General features: G+C 36.3%; 1 protein-coding gene across 8 annotated transcripts in view; it reads right to left on the reverse strand.

The window, feature by feature from the left end:
- Positions 1 to 22454, reverse strand: part of MYO16 (myosin XVI) — a 359429-nt gene that overhangs the window by 102677 nt on the left and 234298 nt on the right. For all 8 annotated transcript variants that reach the window (XM_014267408.3, XM_074535973.1, XM_074535972.1 and 5 more), the window contains 6 exons: positions 21076 to 21193; positions 20232 to 20303; positions 19474 to 19615; positions 10384 to 10456; positions 1206 to 1358; positions 484 to 684 (listed from right to left, as the gene is read on the reverse strand). In XM_014267408.3, the coding sequence (XP_014122883.2) occupies positions 484 to 684; positions 1206 to 1358; positions 10384 to 10456; positions 19474 to 19615; positions 20232 to 20303; positions 21076 to 21193 (759 nt within the window). The remainder of the gene's footprint in view (positions 1 to 483; positions 685 to 1205; positions 1359 to 10383; positions 10457 to 19473; positions 19616 to 20231; positions 20304 to 21075; positions 21194 to 22454) is intronic.

Raw genomic sequence — 22454 nt, forward strand, 5'->3', positions numbered from 1 at the left:
GTCATGCTGAAAGACATTTAGCATGTTCTGGGGTTTTTGTAGGAAAAAAAATATTATGACTACTAACAGAAAAAGTGTGGGGGGGTTGTTTTTGATTGTTTTACCAGATTCATGCTGGTAATCCAGGTATCTACATATACAACACAGCAGCTTCAGGGAACCTGTACTGTTCTGGAATCACATCTGTATGCAAAATGGAACCAGCTAGAGCAGCATTAAACATCTGTGCTGAGGGATCTGAATCATCTCCTTCTACAGGGAAGACAGAACCAGAGCCAGAACTAGGTAGCCCATATCCGGCATGTTGTGATGTAAGCTACACATCTTATACACTAGATATGCCATTGAGATCCTAAACTCTCTGAAAATTTAGCACTTGACAGTGAAATCCTATTTATGGCCAGGAGTTGGAGAAGCCAAGTACAATTTTGTTGTGTTAACTTTTTTCATTAACTGCATGTAAATGACATTCAAACAACTTACCCTCCCAGCATAGTGCATAACAGTGAAGGTAGAGCCCAGATCCTTTGGGGCAAGGTTACCATTTCCATCTTTTGTGGAAGAATAAACTGTATTTGTATCTGATGTATCCAGGTAAGACTGAATGCGTTTAGAAAGACTCTGTTCCACTGACCAAACAGACTGGCTTTCTTCATCCAGCATTGACAAAAAGCCTGATGGTTTCTGAAATGAAAAATAGATTTTTCTCATTTTATACAGGAGAAATAGAGTTTCAGTTGTTCCTTGTAGTATAACACAGCTTGTAATTTAGTAAATAGAAACATACATCGCCTCAAAAACCAGGAAAAATAGAAAAATATTGAAATATTTTGGTAAGTGTCCAAGGCCGGTCCTTCTATAAGAAATGTAGAGAACAGTATTTCTGCTGCCAAAAGTGGTCACTACTGATGATCTGTTAGACAGTGATTGTGTTACTTTCTCCTTAGCAGTTGTCCAAAAGTAGCTTCAGGCACTAAAGAAGCTGCCAGGCTCACAGGAGGCTACACAGGAATCGGTACAGGCAGGGAGGCTGCTGCATCCTCCTCAGCCCTGCTCTCTCAGTGAGCCCTGTGAGCCACTGAGCCACGGCCTCTTTGACCCACAACCTTGCCACAAATTGGAAAATGCAAGCAGAAGTTTCTATTAGACTAACATGCACAGAGTGTGTATAAATATATGTGGTGTAAAATGGATCTGGAAAGTACCTGAAAGAAAAAATCCAAGACTGCGGTATGGTTACCAGGAGAATACACTGTTTCCATGGCAACTCCCTCTTGTACACATTCTGCTTGCTCTTGTAGGAAAAGCACTTCATTGATGTACTGGTGTATCTTCTCATTGGTCATGTTGACACACAGCTGTTGTAAAATGAAGAAAAAATTAATATTAGATGTTTACTGGATAATTCATCGATGTAGGTTTTACTGCATGTCTGATATTGAATTTGAAGAAATGTCAATCCACAATATGGTATCTCTTGGTAGACTACAAATTTAGGAAGACCCTAGAGAAATCTAGATTTTAACAACCATTATTGTTAAATTGGGAATACACAATTTTCTGCCTGCACAGTTCATTGTGAACGCCACATAAGTGTTATTAAATACAAGCATTATCAATACAGTATAAATCTACATTAATTCCATTGAATGAAGAAGGGTAACTCTATATATTAATTGGCATATTTAATATTCTTCTGCATTTTATATTCAGGAAGGTTATGCAAATACAATGTGCTTTTAGAAAAAAAAAAAAAAAAACACCAACAAAAAAACCACCCTACATATTTGTTTAAGATCCTGAGTCTGTAGCTAGTTCAGTGCTAGCAAAAATAGAACTCTGTTTCCACATACAATGTCACGGAAGTCTGAAGTCTCTTAAGAGCTCATTGTGTTTTACCAAAACATATAAAACACCCAGGGACATTCTGTTAGATACTGCTCTCCATTTTATACGTATTCTAAAGGAAGGTTGGGGAGAAAATGGTCTTCAATAGAAAAGTTCAACGTTTGGGGACATAAATAGAGTAGATACTTCTAAAATAATTTTTTTTTTATTGCCTTATAGGATATAAAACTAAACAGATTCACAGAGATATGATTTTCAGTTAAAAACAGATGGGATTTGTACCAGCTTATTTGTATGCTTTTGTATTTTGTTCAAAGCCTGCCTGCTAAAATAGGTAAGTATTTAATAACCTTCTGGAATAAATGTTTGAACTGTTTTTTTGACAATTAAGTGGAAATTTTAGTTGAAAAATTTAAAACCTCCTCCAAGGCTACATTAACTATGACTAAGAATTAAGAAAAAAGAAACTCCTAAAAGGGTGTAAGAACATCTCATATGAAGAATGATATAAGGAATGCCTGCATGCATTTTCTTTTCAGTCTAAACTATTCACATATTTGTGTTGGCCAGCCATAAACTATATCTTCCATGAATAAAGTGTGTAAAGCAGTTCTACCAGCAAGTCATATTAAAAGGTAGGAAATATTTAGATCAATCCTAAAATTACATGGCTTAACATCCAAATGAGGGAAGAGAATCCAAGTAATATGTAAGAGTTGCCTGAATTTTCCATTAACACCTCCTGTTAGCATAGCCAACTTGTACTTGCTATACAATAAAATGGACTAGTGTGAGAAACAGCAAGAAGAAATGAGACAAAGCTCATTTTACAACCAAATGTCTATTAACTGTTTTTACTAATGCATGACAGTGCAGACAAAAGACAGCCTTGAATAAAATCAATATTTCTTTAAAGTGGGATTTATAAACATTCAGGTTGTTATCTTAGCAATAGAAGTATGCAACTGACTTCCAGTTGTATACTTCTATTGTTATTTTATGGAAAAGACAGCTTTTTTAACTCTGTGGCAGGAAAACTGTGCTTCACTGATCACTTCTGGAATTCTAATTACAAAATTTTTCCAGAAGCTTGTTAACATTATTTTATAAGGCAGACAAGCTTACATTTTGCAGAATATGGTAAAGCCTTAAAATGATGCATGCTGTATATATCTTTATTTGCAGATGACCTATTTAGAGAACCAGGTCATTCAACTTTACAAAGGTGTATTCTATAATAAGAAAAGCTGTCAAAATTCCCATAAAGCTTACTTTTTATCATGAGCCAATCTCTTAAAATGCATTAAAAAAGTATTTGAGAGCCTGACTGTGCAGCAAAACTATTGAACTACACAATTTGAGACAAAGGAAAGATTGTCTTAGACATATCTTACAAAGATCTGATAAACAGCAAAGGTTTTAAGTAGCAAAATAAAATGAATAGTATTTTATTAAAATATTCATGATGGTAAAGAAAAAACCAATTTTTTAAATTTTACCAACCAGCGCATTATGGCATACACTGGGGTGCCTCTTAGCAACAAAAGCAACACTGTGACCCAGCCTGGCAGACCTGCCACAGTGGCACCAAGGTTCTGCAGACCAGGCAGAAAGCAGCTCAAGCCCTTGTGCAAAGTGCAAACTGCAAACCCAGAGCTGTTCTCTGCAGCAGTGGCTGAGAGAACAGCTCTGCAGAACGAGAACCAGGAGAACAGCCAAGGGCTGCTGGAAAGCAATGCATTCTGATCCATTCTTTCTCCATTTCAGCGTTTTATACAACCTGCTGGGAAGAGGTAATGAAAGGAATGTTTCAAATTAAAAGCTTGGCACAGGTTGACGGAATAGCTAAAGCAGCTGAAATGAAGAAATGGGATGGATATGAACTAAACTAGCTTTGCAAACCCAAATTCTTTTGCTTCTAGTCTTCTAAGTATTACATAATGCAATTATATACTTTCTGTCTAAAGATTTGAAAAGTTCATGTATTTACCTGTACTCATGCAAATTAGATTGAAATATAACAGTTATTTAAAAAAAAAAACAAAAACACCAAACCAAAACCAAAACATTTAAATGGATCTTTACCTAAATTCGGGAAATGCCTTTAAGAACTATATTTGCTTTAACTAGCAGCATTATTCAGCATTACCTATGCTACTTTTTGTCATTAAACATTGTTAAACTGTTCTTGATATGCATCTCGTGGACTCCATATTATGTTTTCTAAGTAGTTCTCTTTCTACCAATCTTTTTTACATTAACTCACTATCTCATTTCAGTGAAAATAAATACACCATGTATTTGTTTCTGTTCTCCAAAAAGTCCTGTCAGAATATTATTAGAAGAAAAAATATGCTTGTTCAAGTATTTAAAAAAACAAAAACAAAATGAAAAACCCAAACAAAACCAATCATAACTTGCAGCACCACCCAAACTTTAGATTTTGGAAAATAATACAATGGCATTTAGTAAAAGCAATAAGTATTCATCACATTAGACTAAGTGCCCTTCAAATTAAAATTTAGGTAGAATACCAAAATTGTGCTGTGCCCTGAAGACAGAAAAGCACCCATGACTAATGAAATTCTCCTGCTCTTTATTCAATTTTCAGGCTCTTATGCCTATTTGAAAAAGGCATTACAAAAGAAGGAAATGTGTGGAAAGCAAACTTGGTGACTGTCAATCAGTGAAAGAAAGATGGATGCAAAGACCCTTTGGAAAACTCATTTACATCCTTTGTACATGCAGAAGGATTAACCCTCTCAAGGAATGTGTATTCAGAACATGGAGTAAAGCTAACAGCTGTCATTTCAACATATCCATCAGGCCCTAATTTATGGGTTGAGATGATGAAGTTACGATGTCAAATTTCACCTGCAAGGAACTGCCCTAGCGTTTCTCAAAAACATAATTTCTAAGATAATGAAACACAGAATCATCATTTTTCTAAGGTTGGACTCAGAAAATATTTTTAAACCTAAGCTTGACACTTATTTTTTAGAAGTATCTTGAATGCTGTTCCCTTTGTGTCTGCTACCCAAATATTTCAACATCCTTTTCTGCATGTATAGTACCCATCAGAATATTTCTAAGGAATTGATAATAAAACCAGGACCATTGCATTTCTGCCTTTGCCTTCTAGTGCTAACAGAATCTAACACAGATTTCTTGTTCTCCATGTAGCTCCAACACAAATTCACAAATAGTCCTACCTCTGTCAGAAGATCTTTAATTCACTGGGACTCTGTCATCCATGGGATCAGTTACCATTAGCTGATTCATGTTCCTCAAATAATGTAAAAGAGAGCCTGGTGCTATATTTAAACTTTGCTACAAGTAGCTGTCACCTGAGAAGGCTTCAAAAAGAGGGTCTGCAATGCCCCTCAAAAAAGGGACAATTTCAGTACACAGTGGAATAGTCCCCCACTGACTTTTCGGAGATATGAAAGTATTAAACAACCAAGCTAAGAAAAAAAACATGGTAACAACAATCTTTCCTTGAAAGAGTTTGGAATTGTTCTGAAACTGAAACAGTTCTAATTATCTTTTCACTTGTAATGCTGGCCAGAAACTAAGTACTATGGGACAAAAAAAGGTGCTACTGTGGAAAAGTAAGTATGTATGTAAGTTCAGTGTTGTTGTACAGTATTTCACCAATCAATCATAAACCGGGGATCTCAATTTGAGATAAACTGTTTTATTTTTGGCTACAAAAAATCTACTGTAAAAGAATTTAGAAAAATTATTTTATTGTCACATTCAGGATAAACCAGCTTTAAAGTGATCACCTGGGCCTCACTGCTCCCAAGGATCCCAAGGATCACTTGGGCCTCACTGCTCCACAACAAGGTTGTTAAAACCTTCCTGTGTATGGAGGCCAGCAAAACTCTGACTTAAAAATACCACGTCATGTTTCCTTGTTAAAAACTGAATTAACGTAGTAAGCACTTTCCATCATCCTACAGGAAGTAAGGAATACTCCAGCACTGGGAACTGCATGGAAGGTTCTGCATTAAGTCCCTACACAGTAATAGAGCTCAGTGTGCACCAGCAGCTGCCTATCCCACAGAGGCACACAGCAACCTCCATCTATGCTCTGCATAGACAAAACCAAAGAAGGTCGATTTCTTCTGCACAAAACAAAATCTTTAAATGCTCCTTCAGACAGTCCAAATGTAAAAACCTGTGTGTGACCTCTCATCTACTGTCACTGAGGCAGCAATGACTGTAGAAAAGTTACATCATGTGACTTTTGTCTATTCATATCCATCCACTTCAAAGTAGACATCATGACCTTACATTTAGACAGCCAGAAACAGTCTAATGGCTGAGACAATGCAATTTAATGCAAAATAATCTGTTATGATTGCTTTGGCTAGGAAATGTTATGTGACAAAAATGTAGTGTCAGCTGAGTTAACCATAGAAATAACATGCTGAGAAGTTAAAATCTACCATACCTAATATTAAACATAGGTGAAAATTCTAACACAGATGGCTTCTATGACCTCTTCTGCTTCACCATAGTGACTGGAGTACAGTCCTGAGTGCGGCAGGCAATGCCCTCTGCTCTCAGAGCCAGCTGGCTCCTGTTGCAGATGTGCTGCAGAGCTGCCACGGAAGCTGTGCCTCTCCCAGGGCTCTACTGCATCACACAGATAATGTGCATGTACTTTAATGGCCATGGAGCCAAATGGGAGTCAAGAGACACTTGGCTGTTGCACTGACCTGCAGTACTAATTTAGATAAATCACTTTTATTTCCTATAAAAAGAATAATATGTAGATACTTTCTACCGACTAACTTGAGAGGCCTACAGACGTAAATTACCATGCAAGAGCGAAACACAGAATTTACCAAGAGCTAAATACTTTCTTCAGTTTCTCATTTGAATTCTATATTGGACAGAAAAGACTACTAGCACTGTCCATTTAACTTTCTTGCATTATTGTTCTTTATGATGAACCTACAACCACAGACTTCCAGTTCTGTAGAAAGACCTGACTTTATGCAGAGGAAAGAAAAGCTACTCTTTCTCCTCCACTGTCTGGTTCTTTTTCTATAATACATTTTTCTTAGATACAGCTGGGGGAAATTGGTACAGGGCACTATCAATCCTGCTTATTGCTTCTTATACTCATTGGTTATGAGTTTGTGGCCAAAATATCCTATCATAAGTATGAAGGTTGTAGCCTTCCTTGACTGTACTATTTGGATTAGTGCTGTTAAGGAGCCATGAATAAGATCTCATTTAGTTTTAAATTCTACTAGAAGAGAAGAAGACATCTTCTAGTTTTAAAGGGGTACAGAATAAACTGGAAAAAAATACAGCCCCTCTCAAATAGGAAGGCTGAGAAAACATTGAATTAACACTGGAAACTTCCATTGGTATTTTTGGTAGAGAACTCATATTTCCTGAAATGACCACAAAACAAAGGCCATTTCTTTACAGAATAGGAAAGAGAAATTCTGCTCACTTCTGACCACGTTCCAGTGTGGTTGTACACAAAGCTCTTCTGGCACAGCAGGTATGCAGCTGCTCCAGGAAAATGCTGCTCCCAAGCTAATGATCACTGCTAGGAAGTGATTGTAAATTGTTATTAGGGTGAGCTCAAAGTGTACTGTAGTCATTTACCATAGCTCAGTTGATGAGCAGTAAAAGCAGTAACTCACTGGGTCCTAGTGATTCAGAAGCTTTCAGTCTTTATTGACTCCTTCAATGTGCCTCCTTCAGATTGTGCCTTCTAAAAACAGTGTTCCCTGCCTTTCAGCTTTTAAATTTCATACTAAAAATCAAAACTCCCCTCATTATTGCTTATTCCACACACTTATTTGCTTTTATTTAAGAATTACATGTCCAATTTTTGCTCTTATATCACATGTTCTATGCAATAAAGGCTTACCAATACTCACCCAATAAAAGGGAAAAAATTATTAATGATTTTAACTTCTAATGCCTTCTTGTTTACAATGGCCTATAAAAGTTTTCTGTCTACAAGCTGTCAGCCACATCTTTTCACCTGTAGAATTTATTAGATCTTGGTGTAGGCATAATTAATCTTACTTTTCTAGTCCTTTGACAGATGTCTTCCTTTGCATTGCTCATGAGTTGTTCCTAGACCAATTCTTCATTCGACTTTGATATTTCAATACTCTAATGCCTTGCCATTCCAAAGCATACACTGGAGTAAACAAGTTATTCTACCTAGTTTATCCATCTCTGTTTGTCTGAAGCATCATCAAACACAGTTTATTAAAACTGACATGTGATTTACTATCTTATTATTCTCTTAATTATGATATTACACTATCTACCAGCCTGATATAAAGTTCCAGAAAGATTCACACAGCTACTTTGAATGTCCCCAGTTTTGGGCAATCAGGAGGTTTTATTTTTTATTGAAAACAGTCATAATTTTTTCCAAGAAACAAGGAAAACAGATATTAGAAAGAATGCCCTATTATACACTAACATGAAAAAAAAATTCCCTAAAATTACTTTTCTAATGACATTTTCAAAAATGCTAATCTAAATGTGATTAAAAAATAATTTTTATGGCTCCAATACAGTCTGTTTGAAACATTTAATGCTAACATTCTGCAATCACAGCCCTTGACTCTGGGCATGTTTGCAGACATGATGCAATGTTCTGCATGAGACCCCATATGGGCTAACGAGACTGTTTATTGTTAGGGTTAACAAGCCCAGGAAGAACTCTGAACTAGACTAGATTGCTGGAGAGCTCCAGCTTTGAAGTTCAGGCTGTCTGGGGTAAGTCTGCATGATTAGCATGTACCACATGGAGATACAAACTGCTTCTCTTCACTGGTACCAGAACCCACCCTTTCAGGAATCAGATACGTTAATTGCATTATAGAGTTCATATAAAAAAACTCTCACTTCTGCTTTGTCTTTTCAGGAATGCAGTTAAATAGATTCTGAGAATACTCAGATTATTAGTTCATACTATTCAACAAAATGAATTCAGTACAGGTGGAGGGACAGTAAGTGTCTCTTGAAATATATTTATTTAGGAAAAAATGAAATAGAAATGCAAATATGAGTTTGAAATTATCATGTTTGCCACACAGAAATAATAAAATGAAGTCCTTTTCAATAATTTTTCTTAGATCTTGTATTTTCTCTTCAAGTATTCTTTGCAGATATTAAACAGAAAATTACTTACCCCAGAAAATTGAATAAATGGTATTTCATGATGTCAACTGCAGATCTTTTATGAGTTTCAAGACAAGAAATACAATGCAGAACAGGGTCAAAGGAAAATAACCAAAAAGTCCCAAGATGTACCCCTCTCTTTTGAGAAGTATTCAAATTGCATAGAATACTTCATACTTATTAATCAGGAGGCTTATGGTTATTTTTTTTTTCATACATTCAATCTGTTAAATTTTTTTTAATTTTTCACTTTTTATTTCCCCCTGAAAGTGGCATTCACAATGAGTAAAAAACTAGGAATATTGGTACACAGGAAGAGTCCTTAATCCAGCAAAAGTTCAAGCAAGGTAGAACTGTAACAGCAAAAAGAATTTTGTGAGAGGGAAACTGGAATTTATTTTATTGCCTTCTTACATGCTCTTTGATGTACAGGTAAACCTTTTGTGTGCTTTCAAACATTTGGAAATTGGGTAGCAATGTAACCATGTTGTACAAGCTGAACTTATGTGGCTCTCTGACTTCTATTTCACCTCAAGGAGGAAGCTGAGCCACAAAAGAATGGACTGACTGGGAGAAAGGGGCAAATCCCAATTTCAAACAATAACAAGTCCTTTGTTGCTGCTGATGCCTTCTCAATTCTTTTCTCTGCTTTGATTTTTTGTTCTACGCTTCAGTTTTCTTCCTCTGCATCACAGAATGAATGAACAACTGAACAACAACTTAAACACCTCTTTGAGGGTGTTGTGCAGAGTCACCAATGCTTTCTGAAATATGTAATTTCCAAGAGCTCTGGTGTTCAGTGATTAATGCTGAAGGTAGCCAAACCTCTTAAAGAAAGTTTGATATTTAAAAGGATTTTAAAGCATTAAGTGACATAAATTTCAATTTCTTTTCCATGGATGCAATTCAATTTTTTGAAAAGTCACATGTTGTGAAGTCACACAGAGGTGAATTTGCCAATAATGGCACTTAGCATAATGCAGCATTTTCATTTTATTTTTTCTCTGAGGCATCTGACGACCTTTTGGTCTTCTAATTCAGTATATTGTCCTTCTATGCATTGATCTAGTTGAAGTATAAATACCACCAGAATGAAAACAAACAACACCATTTCCTTCCGATTGTTTTTCAGAGCTAATACTACCCCTCTTCAAAATCACAATAGACATTTACTATATTATTTTAAATTGTCAACAACTGTACAAAACCCAGGATATAATGCATATACATATAGGTATAATGGAAAAAATGTTTTAAGAGACAATGTTCACCTTCATGTGTATTTGTATTCTGATCAAAACTAGTCGATTAGAGAAATAACAACAGGTACATTAAATTCAGCAAAGCATCCACACTTGCCTGTTCAAAAGTATTCTTTTGAAATTCTTCAAATCCAAAAATATCTAATACTCCAATTTCAAACACCTGGTCACTGGGGAAAAAAAAAAGATATTACAGATAATAAGAATTCAAGCAAGTGAATAATACATCTGTTGTTTTTGACAGAAGTATTTCTGTTCTAGGACAAAAGCAGTCTGTATTTCAAAAACATGGATAAAATACACAAGCAGACTATGTACAGAATAGAATCAAAATTCTACTCAAAACCTATTATACTGAACAGAAATAAAAAAGCAGGGTTCAAGATTGCTTTAGCAGCTATGCTAAAAACTTAATTTGTAAGAGAAGGAAAAAATCTTAACTTCCTAAAGTCCAGTTTCTAAGAATATAGGTACTCATTTTCTGATATCAAGGACAACCACTTCAGGGAAGCTTCAAAACTGCCTGGTTACACTCAGTTATCCTTTCCCAGTTATATTTCTTTACAGTCAGGATTTCTTCTACAGAATGTACTTCAAGGGAAACCTGTTAAGCACAAGTCCTCTCTGCGCCAGCCTCAAGTGAATTTCTGGGCTCAGGCTGCCCAAGAGGTTACATGTCCCAGGTCAGGCCTGAAGAAAGCAGATGTTCCTTCTCTGTATAAATAAAAGAGTAGCTGCTGATGTTGCATCTAATTTGTTGTGTGTCACTGCATGCATTCAGGGAAGGGATTTTATTGTGGCCAGGAGTGGAAGGATCAGGGTAGAGCAGTCACCCAGAATTTGGACAGAAGAAATGGGATAAGGACAGAGGTATTACTATTCTGTACTTGGGACTGAGTCATTGTAAGCCTGATTTGGAGGAGAAACTCAATTCACTCAGTGAGCAAATTGAATATTTTGGGATATTCTGTTGCCTACTTTGCAACAATAATACGGCAGACTGTTTGTTCTGAGATCCTTCCATATTTTTTTTTCTCCATATTCCAAGTTTCCTCTATGTCTAAAGCTCTGTGCATATCAGGCTATAGATGTAAAGGAGAAAAAAGTGAACCACTGTTGAAAGACATAAATATGTTTCCATTGCAGTCATTGTAACCTCCTACCATGCCATTAGATGAGGATCCAGCCCTAAAAATAAACTCCTGTAGAGCAAACAAAGTGAAATCATTTGAAAAAAATGCATATTATAAAACAAGCTGGGAAAAACAATCCTCAGGGGCAAGCAGAGCCTTTATCAGAAATCATGCCCAAGAAGTTTGTCTTCATTTCAAAGGCACAATAGTTCAATGCACTACTGATTGTCACAGGACTGGCTGTGTGCATAAATGTCAGACATGGATTGTTACATAATAAATCTAGTCCAGAATGGCTTTGCTGGGCAGGGGAGGTTATCGGGAGGTCGATTAGCCTCCAAGGGAATTTCTACAAGAAAAAGCATAAAGCTGTATCACCACATCCATCTCTAGCAATGAATGCAATTTAAATTGGGTTTTAAAATGTAAGCCACATTCACAACTGCTCCTGATTAGAGATGGGGGGGTGCACATTCCTTGTCAGAACAAGTTTTCAACAAAATCTGTCCATTTATAGAAAGAAAAAATAATTTTTTAAAAACAAACTACTTCGGAGAATGAATATTGAAAATCCAATTGTTATTTAAATTTGTTTTGGGGAAAAAAGAGAAGCTTGAAATTTTAGAATACTTTATAGGTTTTCACTTTCTGTTTTTTCATTTTCTTTTCTTTTTTCCTATTTGTACGTAGCCTTCCTTGTAGGAAGGCAAACCACGAACTGCTGAGTAGCATTGGACAACAGCTTAAATATTGCATTATATTTCACAATTTTTGAGAACTACTTAATGCAGACAAAACAGCTTATCACTTCTCTGACTGAATTAAATTCATAATTTGAGACTGAATTGTTTACATCCCTGTTGAGTCTGTGACTGTTATTTTGCCAAATTAGTCTCACTTTCCCTCAAGGAATATATAAACATTTGCATTAGGAAAAGACCAATACAAACTGACTTAATGAATTATTAAAAGTCAAGCAAAATGGGAACCTGATCCTAGCTTCCAAAACTGGGTAGAAGCCTTAGTGCATTCCTTATCAAAACTCTGATATTTGTGACAAATGTACAGGCTTGCAAATATACTGGAGATGCATTTGTTGACAGAAAAACATGTAGTCTCAGTGTTTTCATGAACTTCTTTTGATAATTTTGGTCTAGTATTATTAGGAGATGCACACACCACATTAAAAGAGCTGGAGGTTTTACATAATTAATATCTTGCCTACGGGGTAAGTACAGAGCACTAGGATCTGTATCCTCTACAACACTGACATTTTACTATTACAATGTGCTTTTTATGTGCAAAATCTCTTCAACCATGATAGCAATTTTCTGTATTAAATTATGGCTCAGATTTTGAAAACTAAGTAACAACTGACAATACAACATCTAAATTAAAAGCATTGCTTTATATGTGGTTGCAAATTACTTTGTTCTTTTAATCTTTCTTCTTGTCTTCCTCTTTTTCATATCACTTTTCTTGCCAGAAGGAGAATCCATATATCTTTCTACTGGCTAGCTGTCAATCATGTTAATTCCAGCAAAATTACTTTCCTTAAATAATCATAGCAGAGATTCCCAAGGCAAAATAAAGCATGAATGATTGCATGTTAACAAATGAAAGGACACGTCACCAGGGTCTAAGAGAACAAATATTAGAAAAAGGCACTTTTTGTTCTGAAAGATTTTCTTATTTTATGGTTACTAATAATCACTGGCATATTTCTTCATTGTATTTCAGATATTTAACATTACTATGTACAACTAAAAGAACTGTGGCTTTAATGGGGACTGAGACTTTGATTTCAAGTTTGAAAATATTTCCCAGAATATAAAGTAGAAAAAAAGAATTTGCTGATGTTTGAAGAACCTTTTTATCTCTTATACCAGCGCACGGGTGTAAATACTTTAAAAAAAGCATGGATGTTCACTATAGGTCTTTGGTTTTCTGATACACAAAAGAGCATTTCAGCTTACATTTGCAATGTCTCCAGCTTTGCCTTTTTTCCTCAGACCATCTCTGTAAAGATACCCTTATAGGAAAAGAAATACCTTTTTAATCTTGTACACTTAACAACTATATTATAAAGAAACTACATAAAAATTCCTGGCAACTCCTAAAAACAATACACATACAGAAGACATCCTCTCTGATAACCTACCACCTTGGCAGACATCTTTCCATTCATCAAGAGATGCTCTCAAACCATTTGCCATTCTTGGCAAGGTGAACAAAACTCCCTTTACAGTACATCTACCCAATGCTTCAGACAAATCTACAGAATGTTATTTGTTCACTTTTATTTTATTGCAAATGGTTCTTAGCTCCAACATCCATAAGGTCCATTCCTTTTGTTATCCTTTGCCATCTGCCCGCATAGAGCAGTGAGATGAATCTGTTGGGGGAGGGAAATGCACCTTTTCATCTGCCCAAGACACAACAGCTCTTGCTCTTCCTCCAACTGCTGCCAGTAATGAGGAAGGCTTATGTCTGATCTGGATATACTGGAAGTGATACTGATTAATGAGGAAATATTTCTCTGATTAGAGGAAGTTTATAGCCTAGCCTTCAAATGAGGTCCTTCAGAATCCTAATTAAAAAGCCTTCAGTTTTCCCAGGGGAACAGATTATGCCTGTTGTCACAAAGACAGTGCTTGAAGGGAACAGGCTGAATACTTCCAGTTGGATATGTTCCTCTTCATCTCAAACAATTATCAAAAAAAATTAATTTCTGAAATGTTTGAGGGAGATTTTTCAGTAGTCTGAAATTTTTGCTGAGATTTGGTGGCATTGCCATGTCTCTCAGATATCTTGCTCAACAACTGTAATTTTTATTTTAATATTAACTTACCCAGGTGTGAGGGGTGCATACAGACAAGGCTGCTGGACACAACAGAAGGAAACACTGGCTCCATATCTGACAGACATTTTTTTGAGTGGCTTGACAGTTATGGCAGGAAAGAAGAAGTATATTTGCCAGTGGACTCAAGATCTATAGCTCTTTCATTAGTAGCACATACTCTTCCTCAGCTCTTTTAAGTGAAACTTGTTCTGTGCTTTAAAAAATGGCATTATCTAGTTAAATGAAACACTGGAAATTATTCAGAACTAAGCAGATTTCAAATTATGATATTATGCACCAAATTATATTAGATGCTTTCAGTTTGTTTTAAAGACTTCTCTACCTCCAGATATAGAAACAATTCTCATTATGCTGTGGGTTAAGGTTCTGAACAGGAAGCTCCTTTCCCTCCTTCCTGCACTCCCAGCACCCTTCTACTGAGTTCAGTAATAGATAAATAAATGTTTTAGGGTTTATTTTCTGATTTATTTTTTTTCTGAAGTTAGGAAGATTTCTATTCCAGAGTATCATGTTCTATAAATCAGATAATGTATTAAGAATTTTGTAAATGAGACATCTGAGGTCCTTCCTTTGCCCAAATAAGTGTTCCTACTGCTACTCTTTGACACTACTTGAATTTGATGGGTACGAATATGGAGTCAGAATATAAAAGCTCTCAGAAACTACCTCTTTAGAAATAATCTGTATGCTCTGTGTACAACAGAAATCTTTGGCTGACCTGGTGGTACAGACAGAAAGCACGACTGAATGCCAGCTTTCTTTGTTTGTCTGCAATGCTGCCACATAAGAATCTCAGAATGGGTCAGGTTGGAAGTGACCACAGTGGGGTCATCTGGTCCAACCTTCCTGCTCAAGCAGGGCCATCCCAGAGCACATGGCACAGAACTGCTTTAGATGGCTTTTGAATATCTCCAGTGAAGGAGATTCCACAGCCTCCTCTGGGCAGCCTGTAGCAGTGCATGGTCACCCACATAATAAAAGAGTTGTTCCCAACGTTCAGGTGGAACTGCCTGTGAATTAGGTTCTGCCCATTGCCTCTTGCAATGCTGAGCAGAGCCTGACTCCAGCCTCTGACACCCTCCCTTTAGATTTTATAGACTGAGATGGGGTTCCCCTCTCAATTGTCTCTTCTTAAGACTAAACAGGCCCAACTCTCTCAGCTTTTCCTCGTAAGAGAGATGCTCAGTCTCTGAATCACCTCTGTAGCCTTCCATTGAACTTGTTTAAGGAGCTCCATGTCTCGCTTCTCCTGAGGAGCCCAGAGTTGGGCACAGCACTCCCAATGCGGCCTCACCAGGGCTGAGCAGAGGGGCAGAATCACCTCCCTTGATCTGCTGGCACTGCTCTTCCTGATGCACCCCAGGACACCATCAGCCCACTTGGCCACAAGGACACACTGCTGACTTGTTGTCCACCAGGACATCCAGGTCCTGCTCCCCAGAGCTGCTTTCCAGCAGGTCAGCCCCCACCCTGTCCTGGCACAGAGGGTTGCTCTTCCCCAGGTGCAGGACCCTGCCTTTGCTGAATTCCAGGCAGTTCTTCCCTGCCCATCTCTGCACCCTGCTGAGGTCCTTCTGAAGGGCTGCACAGCTCTCTGGGGTATTGGACACTCCTCCCAGCTTTGTGCCCTCAGTGAACCTGATGAGGAGACATCTATCCCATCATCCAGGTCAGGTATGAATAAGTTAAACAATACTGGCCCACTAATGGACCCTGAGGGTGATTGCAAGTGAGAGGTCTCCAGCTAGACCCAGGCCTTCTGGGACCTGCTGTTCAGCCAGACTTTATCTACAAAATATTTATCAGCGTTTAACTGGTCTTATCTACAAATAGAGAAAAGCTTTTCTAACTAGCTGATAAAAACCTTAAACTTACTAGCAGGCAAGGAACACAGTATCAAGATTTTCTCAGGGATATATACCTAATCAGCTTGTTTTCCATGAGAAATGGAAACCAATACTTCACAAGAATCAACACACATTCTTAAATCTCCATAAAGAAAAAGCCCTCTTGCAGAATGAGTCAGGAACTGTTAAAACATTACCTTAAATAATTTCATTACTCATTTGGATCACCAGATCCAACTTTGCCAACATGCAATCAATTACACTGAAATGCCACATTAAGGCAACCATGAATCTACAAAACTGAAAATCAGCATACTTGTCTGAATACTCTTTGAAGAATTAGGAGTCTTAAGAAGAAATTCACTGAGACTATCTTGATAATAATAACATCAGTAGAATGGGAAATCATTATATAGATGAGTGAAGATAAATATCAATAATTAAAAAAAAATAATTATAAGCACCTGTGAGAAATGTTAGCAGCTTTCTTCTAATCCCACTCTAGGGGCCAATTATGGCAAAATAATTTCTCCACAATAGATTTTTAAAAAGTATTATCAGAATGAATAAAGTAAACAAAATTCAGATCTTGCAACCAGTCTAAACTAAAATCCTAAAATGTAGGATTTTAATTTAGTTAAAACTTGACAAAATTATAAGTTTTTGTGGAAGAGAACGTTTCTAAAGGTACATTATCTTACTATACACAAACATTAAAATTCTTGTTTTATACATATTGAGTAGTATTTCAAAGTAATTAATTTGCTGGATTCTGGCAACACTTTTTATTTGCTGTACTTCATACCTTTAGAGCTCAGTCTTTGAAGTTTTTCACAGAATCATCTCCCCTTTGCTTAGACCTAATGATAATAATTACTTTTATTTTGCCTAAAACCTGTAACAAGCTTTTTCTTAGTAAATATAAATCAACATTTAAGAACAAAATCAAGTATTTCAACCATAAAAGTTAAACATTGATAACCAGCTTCCTCAAAAATGCCAATAAGAAATGCTTCTTTTAGAGTTACTAAGCCAAGAAATCTAATTTTATTGCTTCATGAATTCTCACGGGTGATGGAAGTACAGCTAAGCTGCCTCACAACAGAACAGGAGAACTGAGTTAGAAACCTTATTCCAGATTTCTGATGAAGGTTCATCCCATCTGATAAGTAGTAATTTTGTCAGTTTCCAACTGAGGAATAAAGTGTGGCCTGGAATGTATCAGACTTATGTAGTCACATAAGTAAATGTTTTTGATGGATCTTTCAGCAGATGTTTATTAAAACTGCACCAAACTGGAGATATATTGTTGCTAATTGATAGCTGCTCAGATGTATTCGAAGTAAATCTGACCCAATAATCACAAATTCATTGCAGTAGTCCAACCTGCATCTAGAACTATTCTATGCCTTGATTTACTCCTCCAGTTTAAACAATATGATTAAGCTGGACTAAAACAAAAAAGAAAAAAAAAGTTGCATGTGGGCTACTTCAACTGAGGTTGAAATATCAGTGAAGGATGATTAACCTTATTTCCACTTAAAATAAGCTACTTAGCTTCAAGTTTGGAAAGGGAATGAAGCTGGTTTTGGCCTGATAAAAGTAGCATATCTTGTCAGCACTGCCAATTAATCCTGAGCTAGTTAGCTTTCTATACCCAGCCTAAATGAAGAATTGTCCCTTTTCAAGCATAGGTCGAATGTGTGGCCAGAGGAGACCTTTGCAAATTCCTCATTTCTGATACATCAAACAGCTGTCTGGTTTTAGCTGGACTTACAACCTCATACAGTCTTCAAGTTACCTCATAGTTAGAAACAGTTTCACTGAGAAATATTTTCACAAGGTAGATTTCACCTCTTCTACCTAGGGATTGCACTAAAAGGAGACTTCAAGGTAGACAATGTACAAACAACTTTGACTTTCATTATCTGAAGATCCTATGATATCTAAAAATATAGGTTTATATTAACAACAGAAGTACACAACACCCTACTCTGAAAGAATGTAAAATATCAAATTGTAAAATTACACACTGAAAAGTAATTTCAAATAATTTTAATATTTTTAATATATCAATTCTAAATTTCTTTCTCAACAATCACTATAAAAACGCTCACTGTAATTAGAAATGCCTGAGCTGGATTGTTGTCCGTCACAGACATGCACTGATCTAAGCCTCTGTTCCATAAATCCCAGGAATGAATGAGGAAGAATTGTGGCCTCATGTTACTGCCCTTCCTTGCTATATAGAGAGTATGTCAAATTAGGCCATGAACTGGAAAATTGCCCTAGCTTAGTGTCACAAAGAGACAAGAAAAATCATTCCATGTTACTTCTGTTTGTTGTCAGCAGGAAGTGAGATACTTCTGTATATAATGACAGATAGATTTTAGGTGCAGAAAGATGAGTTACTCAGGCATGGTACCTTTTTCTCTTAGCTACACCCATAGAAGAGAAGAGATTTGTCACTAATTGGTCTATAAATAGGAATAAAAATATGATTGTGAAGTCGTCAAACTCTAAAAGAGAGTACCGTGTCCTATGCAGCCATAGAGAGATGATATAAAGAAAACATACTTAAGAAAGTTCCACATCTGCCATTAGTGGATTACCATTTACCAATAATTCCAAGCCACTTGTATTTCATGCTCATAAGAAAACTCAGCTGAGCATTTGAGCTGTTGAACTTTGATTAAGTCCCATACATATGATCATCTAATTAGGTCTACTGTCTTAGTTTGTTGCTTTGATTCCACTGAGATTTCGGGTTTTTTGTTCCTTTAATTGGTTTCTTGACTGCTCCACTGATGCACATTAATTAGCATTCATTTTTCCAAGAAGCCATGCTGGATAGCAACAGCATCAAATTTAGAAGATGCCAACCTAGGGAACATTCTTAGAACATTTCAATCAGTTAAATTTAAACATTCATTTGAAGACCTTTGCACAATATTCTGGTTTTAATACCCTGCGCTAAGGTCTCTTGACTTGGGAAGAAAGAACAAGTATGTTCTGCATTAAAAAAGCACCAAGCAACATTTTTCATGTTGAAAGACTTAGCTTATTCTGTATTGTCAAGTCCTAAAAGGCTATTAATTGCAACCACCAATCTAGATTACCACATGAAGTACCGTGGCCTCCTACATAAGCAAACAAATTACAGTAGAAGCAGTTAGAAGGAATAGCCAATGCTTTAAAGATTCAAGCATCACTGTCATGCTAAAGTTCTTTAAAACTTTATCAGGGTGCATTAAATTCCACCATTTAAAGGAATCATGTTTCTTTTAGGGTTCTGAGTTTGAACAGACAATGGAACACCTAATAGTTTCCAATGACTCTCCTACCTGCCACTCTCATCTTGATTTTGAAGGTAGCAGTTGATTGTGTTGACTAAAAAGCTAAATAAACGACCATAGAGAGATTTTGCCAAGAGATCCCGGTAAAATTCTGCAATCTCTATAGTGTGCCTCCGAACAATCGTGTCTCCTAAGAGAAAGAGCAGAAAATGGAGATGAAAGTGTGCTGTAAACTTTGCCTTAAGTAATTTTAGTTACAGTAAATTTAGTTACAGTTGCTTCTCCTTTGCCAAACATTTACATGGTGTTAGCTTTTTTCTGAAGCCTCCAGTGCAAGATGAGAAGACTGTCAACACTCAAAAGATTTTAAGTTTGGGAATACATGTCTTTATACTTTGTTCAAAAGAAATGTGTATGAGTACTACACAGAACTAATATTTTACTGAAAATACTTTTTTCAGATTTTTTTCCCTAAGACACTCCTGTTGATTACAGCTCTTACTAATATTCTCTATGAATATCCAATCTGTTATCTTGACACACTTTTGTAAAATTAATCAAGTTAGGAGCCCATCAGCATCACAGTGTAAAACTGCTTTGTTCCATATTACAAAGGCATTTCTAATTTAGTGGCCCAGTCTGATTTACTGCATGGCAGATAAGCCTACATATTCCTCAGAGGGAATATTTACAGGATCATACAAGAAATAAGAAACAAAAAAATTGACAGCTTTTAAATTTTAAATCAGAAGGCTCAAAATGCCACCAGGCCTGATCTATGAGAATATAAACTTGGAGAAGATTACCTTTAAAATACTGAACATCAGTTGTTAAGGCCGAAGCAAGCTCATCTGGTGAAACCTGCAGCATCCCTGCCACTGAAAGGAAAAGAAAATGTGAAGAAAGACTGATTTATGGCATACAGCATATTTCATTTTTTACAACAGGTTTGCTTCTGCAGATTTCTTTTTGAACAGTGAAAGAATTCAAACATTAAAGTAAAGGATGCTGTCACAGGAGCAATCAAAATCAACGGACACATAAAATAGGATTACTATAATCACTATTTTGTGAAGTATTAATGTATCTCTATATTACATTACAACTTTCTTTCCCCTTCAAAGACTACTCAGGACCTTCCCCAGGGTTTGGCAGACTTTCTGTGGTATTAGAGTGAAGGTATGCTACTCATTGACATTCTGTACCCATAAGCCACTTGAAGGAGATTTGTTAGTGACCAAGAGGGCAAACTTCAAAGCACAGAAACAAGAGTCCCTTTTCAGACATTGATTTTGAATGTAAGGAATTCAATTCAAGGCAAATTTTTCAGCTGTTGACAAGCAGCGCAAAAGCATTTCAAAACAAGACTGCACAAAGTGCACTGTATAATTTCTTTTGGCAAACGATAGCATTAAATATGACATTTAATTAGCTAATTTGCAATACTGGCATTTTATTTCATCCCATAAAAATCTGTAATTTATAAAACACCCAAGTCAATTGGATACTGTCTTCCCACAGTAACTTATGAATTTTCAGAAGCCATTTCTGTTTGTCTCCCTGGAATTGTGTTTCCATCTGTCGGTGGAACAGCGCAATTTCCCTGCAGTGGGAGCAGCGGGCGACACTCCGGGGTCGTGTCCTACTGACCTTGCTCCAGGAGCTGCAGGTCTGACACGAACGCTGTCTCAGCATCCGTCAGGGCTGTGAAGCGAATGTCTCCAAGATGCAGAATTGCTGACAGAATCACAAACAGGTTCTCCACCTCCTGCACATTTTTTTTTTTTCAGAATTAAAGATAAAGAAAAGATCTGTTGGACCAGTGAAAGGCAATGCTTTATATAAATATAAATTCTGTTAGTTTGGATCATTAGCATTTGATAAGTTGAAGAGCATTCACATTTGAATTATTAACAGGAAATTTGAAAACAAACTGGAACCTAGCTAAGACATGAACCAACAAAATTACTTTTTATTTCCTTGTTTTAATGTCACATTAACCACTGGTTTAAGAAAGTTTTTCCCAATGTCATAAAAATACTGAAATATCTTTCATGGATGCACTGTTTCTGCAAGAAATAAAACATATCTTGTCCATAGAGAATTTCCATTGAGACAATTTTTGTATCTGGGAACAGCAAGGGTTTTTTTGCCTCAGCCAACTGAATTCACAGAGTGTCCAGCTCTATAGGTATTAAAAGCTGTAATTAAGGCCCAAAAGAAACAAAAGCAACTTTCCTTACCCTCACACTTTCCCTCTGAGATTGCACACTCTTCTGTGATGTCTCAGATTGTGAAGAAGCTATCTTTAGGGGCAGATTTCTTCTGACCTCATTTTTATCACAGCAAGAAGAGAACTAACTGTCTTCAGTTGTTTTGGTTGGTTAATTATATTTAAAGTATTTTTAAATTCAAGGAAAAATATGCTCTGTGGAATATGAACCTTAAATCCTAAAATATGGAAAGCATTGTGTGTTTTTGGAAGTTTTTTTATTTTAAGGTCAGTTATATAACAATGGTGCTTCTTAAAACAGGAAACCTGATATCCACTATAACATTACATGGTATTATGTACAACAAAATTAATTGATAATTCTTGAAATATTTTTTTAAAAATAATATTTAGAGCCTGTTTCTGCTGAAACTTCAGAAGCGACAGTGAGAAATTTCACTTATCAGAATTTGAAGACTAAGATTATACATACTATACTAATGAAATGCTTTGTTAATACATCCTCTTTTTTTTCAAGTTTTCTTCTTAATTTCTTCTTTCCCTGACAAATATGCCAGTCATCAAGGGAAAAAGCCTAAAGTAAAGCTTAAAGTCTTTCTGAGATAGATTACAGCACCTCCAGTGCTGTTTAAGCAAGTTTGGTTTTCTAAACTACATTTTAAGACAAGAATGTCAATCTCTTACTGTATGAGAGAGGTGTCAATAGTGCAACAGTGTGTTTTAGTATTACATGGTACCAAAGCTGAAGATTCAAAAGATCCAATATATACAGAGAAAGTCTGAACAAGATAACTCT

Source organism: Zonotrichia albicollis, chromosome 2 (assembly GCF_047830755.1).
Source record: "Zonotrichia albicollis isolate bZonAlb1 chromosome 2, bZonAlb1.hap1, whole genome shotgun sequence".
NCBI lineage: Eukaryota > Metazoa > Chordata > Aves > Passeriformes > Passerellidae > Zonotrichia > Zonotrichia albicollis.